Source organism: Monopterus albus, unplaced genomic scaffold (genome assembly GCF_001952655.1).
Source record: "Monopterus albus unplaced genomic scaffold, M_albus_1.0 scaffold277.1, whole genome shotgun sequence".
NCBI lineage: Eukaryota > Metazoa > Chordata > Actinopteri > Synbranchiformes > Synbranchidae > Monopterus > Monopterus albus.
The window spans coordinates 566324-572809 of NW_018128157.1; the positions used below are offsets into that span (position 1 = coordinate 566324).

Genomic DNA, 6486 nt, shown 5'->3' on the forward strand with positions numbered 1-6486 from the left:
GAAGCAGGAACTCTCCACCAACCTGAAGGGAACAAGCCACCCTTTTCCGACTGAGAACCATGGCCTTGGATTTGGAGGTGCTGATTCTCATGCCAGCCACTTCACACTCAGCTGCAAACTGCCCCAGTGCATGCTGGAGGTCCTGGTTTGATGGGGCCAACAGGACAACGTCGTCTGCAAAAAGCAGAGACGAGATCCTGTGGTCCCCAAACCGGACTCCCTCCGGCCCCTGGCTGCACCTAGAAATTCTGTCCATAAAAATAATGAACAGAACCGGTGATAAAGGGCAGCCCTGCCGGAGTCCAACAGGCACTGGAAACGTGTTTCCCTGTACAATGAAATTCTTACTTTGCCGTCCACATGAATGCCACAAAATACAAATGAAATATAAAGTAGATAAATAAGTAACACAAAATCTAAGGCACTTTTAAGCAGTGCAGATGCAGCAATATAGTAAAAATATATAAGAATAAGAGAATGTATGCTGCATGGGAGCAGTCCCGGGTTCGAATCAGGGTTGTGTCAGGAAGGACAGTGTCAGTGTGACGATTTGCTGTGGCGACCCCTAAAACGGGAAAACCCGAAAGTGACTTTCTTTCATGCTGCATGAACAACATGTGCAGTAGTCAACAGTCAAACTGAGAATGTAAACAGTACAGGTCGTCGGTACATGGTGTATTCCTGGTAATAAACTCCTCAGCTGTTTAGACGTTTGATGGCAGAGGGAAAGAAAGAGTTTTTCAGTCTGGAAGTCCTACACTTCACACGTCTGAACCTCCGGCCAGAGGGGGTAAAACCCAGATGTGGAAAGGTGGCAATTTTCCCATTTACTGTGTTTTCCTCTCTCTGAATTTCATTGCAAGTACAGACTATGCAGTTTGGATGGTTATAGGTAATTAAAATAATCTGTGCAAAATACAGATTTATTTGCATTATGCTGTAAAATAAAGGTGGTTCCACTGATGGTAAGTCTGAGGAGAGCAGTTCATTAAAACCAGCCACATCTGTGTTTACTGCAAATTAGAGCAGAGTTAAAACAGTGAGTCCGTCCATTGATCCACAGTCAAATGTTTAGCAGCAACAAGCATATACACTGTTTTCTGATATAAAGATTAATCATCTCATCATAAAATTAATGGATGGATTGAGCACTAAAATCTTAAACAAGTAGTTGATTGAGAGCAATTTTAATAATCAGCTAATTTGCATAATTTAGCAGTCTCCATTAGCCAATCAAACATCACAACGATTTATTGATTAATCAAATAAAATGACAGATAAAGAAAATTAAAATAAGATGAGTTGATTAGTTGATTAGTCAGTTAGTCGATAAGAGGTCCGTCACAGTTTCTCAGAGTCCAAGGTGTCATCTTCACATATTTGTTTGACCAAAGAGATTTGGCAACAGAAAACAGAACTTCTGGGGGACTTCAGCTTGAAAAATGACCTAAATGATGAATCCGTTATCAGAATTGCTGCGGATTACTGATCTGGCCATTGGCTGATGGATTAATCAACTGATTGTTGGAGATGTTTCAGCTGTCAGTCCTCCCTAATTCAGACAAAGCTTTAGTGTCTTCAAAATCAGATGCTGCAGGATTCACTTGGTCTTATCCACAGCTCATTGTCTGCTCTGCACACACTGGCTGGTTCAGATGTACAACTCTGTCTTCAGTTCATTATGGGGCTAAACTGTGAAAACACCTGTGTTTCAGACATGTTGGGAGCACAGGCAGCTCTGTTTTGGACCAGAAGCGGTGAGATGGATAAACACTGCACAACTAGATGGGTTTAGATTTAAGTCAGGACCTGGCTGGTTACTGACTCAGTGAAGCACATCATGGACCTGAGCAGATATGTGGTGTCATGTTTAGGTACAGGTTCTGATTCACACATTTGATGAACATATAGAGTTTGATAGTTCCAGGCTGCACAGAGATGTCAGGCTCACATGGAACAGGATGATAATTGATGCATTAGAGATTAAATCATTTGTATTCACTTTTGATGAGGAGTGACTGTGCTGAGGGCACGTTGTTTTGTGGAAGTGATCATTATTTAAATAAAGTTTGCTGTGTGGACTGATCAGCTGATTAAGCTGTTGTGCTTCCCTCTGTCCCAGTACCCTGCACATGTGGGTTTCACTGTCAGGTGGACAAAAAAAGGACATTTACAAACATCACCTTGGCATTTTTTTTTTATAAGTCTTTGACATTTTGCAGACCATGTAGTTCGATCAAAAATGACCATATCCTTTAGCTGCAGCTCTGCCAACATTTTTTGGGTTACAGCTGCAGAATCGCTGTCAAACTGAAACTGAAGCAACGTTTTGAAGATTAATCAGTTAATCGAGAAAATCAGTTTGATTGATCAGGGATGAGAACAGCTCGTACCTGAAGTTTCCACCAGTTTGTTTCTCTCTGTACTAAACACCTTTATTCTGTGTCAATAGGAAACGACCAAATCTGCCAAAAGCAGCTCGAAGAACAGCAACACTGGCAGCAGCGGGAAAGATGCTGCTGCAGAGAACTCAGAAGAGGTGAGTGTGACCTGGAAACGTATCACATGCTGAGGCCTCTGATGGAGGTACAGGGTGCACGTCGGCATCACATAGTCCACACAGAACGGTTTCAGTGGGCAGTCATCTGACACGCCTCGTGGTCACTCATTTTCCACAGCGTTTGTTTATGTCTTCGTGTTGACCCCACAAGCACCACCTACGTTAACCTGCTGCCGTAGCCTGACAGGGTGACTGTGCACACGAGGGTCCTCAACCCAAATACTTATCAGATTATCCTCGCGTTAGTTTTAGCGAGGTGTACTTAATACACCCACAACTGAGTTTTTATTGGCTAATCTAAGGAAAATAAGTGAAACCCAAAAAATGAGGAGACGACGAAGGGACATATTCTGTAGAGATAGAGGCTAAATGGGCTGCAGAATTTGACTGCAGAAATATGAATGTTTTTTTGTTTGTTTGTTTCTCTTGATACACATTAACCAAGAGCGGACTTCGTCCATTATTAATCCTTACTTCTGACCCCTTGCATGTAGACAGAAGAGGAAATGATTGTCACTGAGCTGACCCATTCATCACATCGGGACTCTGTTCAGTCAGCTGCCAGTCAGAGATGTTCCCTTTAAACATGTTGTAAACCAGCACTGTGTATTCTGGCCTACGGTGGTGATTTCCAGATTAGTGATGCACACAGAGCTAACCTCGCGCCACAGTCCATTCACCTAAAGTCAGTGTGGAACCTCAACCTCAGACGTGACTGTCCACAAAAAATGTCTCAGTCCAGGTTATTCTGCGCCACATGGCGCTGACCATATACTAGACTTGGGGGAAACTCTCTTTGCTTCCACTGTTTATAATGTCTTTTCTCCATCTGTGGAGACACCTTGCTCTATTCTGTTAGTGGCAGCTTGTTTACACAGGCAGTTAATGAGGAGCAGGTGATAGGGTTCAGGTGTAGTGTACCTGCTGCTCTGAACCAGAAACAGTGAGCAGCCTCCTAAGATACAGTTACGACCGGGCTCAGCGACCAGGTTGTTTGCAGCTGCAGCAGAAACAATTGTGAACGTGGTCACAGTTTGTCCTGTGGGAGGTCTAAAGCACCACGTCATCTGACCATATGTGAACATCAGTAGCCACACCTGCAGCTGATGTTGTGAACAGACAGGAAGAGCACAGTGTTTAAATGTCTGCAGACTGAAAAGAGCTCCTATTGATGGATGTTCTGTTCAGTACGGCACCGTGCTACTGTACTGTCTGACTGGTAGTGCAGTTCTGAGGCTGATAGCTGATGACTAAGAATCCCAGAACAAAATATTGCCTGAGATTTGCACCCTTGCTTATGTTGTTTAAAGAGTGTAGATCCAGCCCCACGTTTTACAGTGTAAAAATTAGGGATGTGCCGAAACCAATATTGCCTATTGGGCCTGGTACCATCCTCTAATACTTCTACTTGTAAAAGTTGTTTGATTTCTGTTTATTCTTCAGGGTCAATCTAGTGCAGCAATCCAGCTCAATCAGTTGTCGGTGTTTTCGTTCCTTTGAGGGTCATTATAGCTGATAATAGTAATACCGTGACACTGATATTTTCTGAGATGGTTATCATACCTTGAAAATGTAGTATCGGACAACTTTTGTGAGTACAGGTACTAGAGGGTGGTATCCGAGCTGATCCTGGTATTGGCATTGATGCGTAGTGAAAGGTGCTTGCTGTCATTTCCAAAAGCCCACGATGAGTTATTCAACACTGTGCAACTTAAATGTTTAGTTTTCTCTCTGATGTGACAAAGAAAACACAAATCATTAGTTTTAGAAGGCTTTAAGGTAGTGTTGGTGATTCATTTCAGAAGCTTTTATTGTTACAGTTCTTGAAATTCTCTTTTCATCCTAATGGTAATGAATACATTGAATGCACTGACAACATAAAGAAAGAATTCTGTTTGTGGCAGCAGCAGGGCTGAAAAACGCCTGACCAGTAAATGTATTCTGTCCAAGCAAAACCACTGGATGGCCTATCTGCCTGTCAATCTAAGTTCCTGCTTGCACGCACTCTGGACACAGAATATGTTGGTCTTAACCCCAGAACTCCACCTCCCAGGATGCATCAGTGAGGGGAAGTGTAACAGATCTATTGTACGTGTTTCGTGTGTGTGTGTGTGTGTGTGTGTTCAGCTACAGCAGCAGCAGAGCGGCAACAAGCGTCCCAGTAACAGCACGCCTCCCCCCACTCAGCTTAACAAGATCAAGTACTCTGGAGGTCCTCAGCTGGTGAAGAAGGAGCGCCGCCAGAGCTCGTCCCGCTTCAGCCTGACCAAGAACCGAGAGCTGCAGAAGCTGCCTGCCCTCAAAGGTAACCTCACCCTGACCTTAGCCACAGCTGATGACATGATCTGTCAGTGATCTTAGAGCTGTCTGTAGCAGACTGAGCTGGTATCGGTCACAGAGTTACAGCACTGCAGGCTGTTTGTGTAAGCAAACTACAAGTGTGAAAACACTGAGGATGCACTGATAGGTGTGTGAGCATGATGTTTGGGTTTGATTTGATGTTTAGTGACAGCACACAGAGCACAGACACTCTTCACACCTACACATTAGCTCTCACTATGACATCACACCGACAGCTGCCAGCAGCTGCTCAGACATCTGTCTGCCAGGAGCTGCTCAGACGTCTGTCTGCCAAGAGCTGCTCAGACGTCTGTCTGCCAAGAGCTGCTCAGACGTCTGTCTGCCAGCAGCTGCTCAGACGTCTGTCTGCCAGAAGCCAGCAGTCAGGGATGTTGTCAAACAAGGGCTGAGAACAGCACTCTGTGATTATCTGCAGAGTTATATTCAGCACGTTATTGGGCTGAGCATCATCACGTGCAGACTGGTAGTAGCATGGTAACATGATCAGAGGTGCTAAGACCTAGTACTCCCAGGAGCTGCTCAGACGTCTGTCTGCCAGCAGCTGCTCAGACCAGATGTGAGGGTATCACAGCAGTCAGGGATGTTGTCAAACAAGGGCTGAGAACAGCACTCTGTGATTATCTGCAGAGTTATATTCAGCACGTTATTGGGCTGAGCATCATCACGTGCAGACTGGTAGTAGCATGGTAACATGATCACAGGTGTCTACAGGCGGGATGCATGTTCACATAGGTGAAAAGTTCTGAGTTTAATCTGGAGTTGAGGTGCACTGTTCAGGGTCAATCGCTGAATAAACCAACTGTTCTTGAGAACAGGGAGCTGTGGCACCTCCCACAGGAAAAGTCTGGTTTTGTGTGTGTTGCACAGAGATTACAGGGTCATTGCGGACCCCATTTCTTTCTGCCAGCAGAGGTTGTAAAATTGTTGAAACTGTTCCTCTTCAGCCTCTTTGTAAAAGGGGATGGGCAGCTGGGGGTTTGCAGGCGGAGCTGTGTGAAGTTTTGAAGAAGTGTTTTTATTGTCACGCTGGAGGATTTAAATATGGATGTTGCTCACATGGATGTGTGGCTTTAACATATTGGACTCCGTGCACAACAACTGTCAGTCTGAGCCATGTCTAAGTGTGCAGTGTATGAAGGCCACAATATGCTAACCCCTGGACATAGGAATAAAGTTTAACCTCTCACACTAAGGTGGCATATTTGAAACATGTTAAAGCTCCAAACACTGCTTGAGGTTGTATGACAGTGATATTCACTCAGTAATTGACTACCATGAACCTGTGAACAGAGTTCCCTGCAGACCTCCCTCTTTCATGTTATTAATTCAGGATAAGACCCCAAACCTCCCAAATAACAACAACCTGCAGTTATTGTGGCAGCTACCCCCTTAAAACCTCAGATGTTACTGTACTGAGAAACTTTTATAAACCAGTACACTCTGGCTCTTTGAGGAAGTGTTAAATTTAGTCTGAAATAACCAATGAAAGCTGTGTCACTGGACACTTAAGACCATATTTGTTTTGCACAGTATTTAGTTGACATAAGATGTTATTAAGGATAGGA

General features: G+C 44.2%; 1 protein-coding gene across 4 annotated transcripts in view; it reads left to right on the forward strand.

The window, feature by feature from the left end:
- ppp2r5d (protein phosphatase 2, regulatory subunit B', delta) overlaps nt 1-6486 on the forward strand; it is a 34714-nt gene that overhangs the window by 2786 nt on the left and 25442 nt on the right. For 3 of the 4 annotated variants that reach the window (XR_002276769.1, XR_002276770.1, XR_002276771.1), the window contains exon 1: nt 4782-4865. Coding sequence is in view for 1 of the 4 variants with exons in the window: in XM_020622309.1 (XP_020477965.1) it covers nt 2453-2539; nt 4694-4865 (259 nt within the window). In the remaining 3 variants the exon portion in view is untranslated. Of the gene's footprint in view, nt 1-2452; nt 2540-4693; nt 4866-6486 lie in introns of those variants that run through there. The other variant, XM_020622309.1, reaches the window with a different exon arrangement.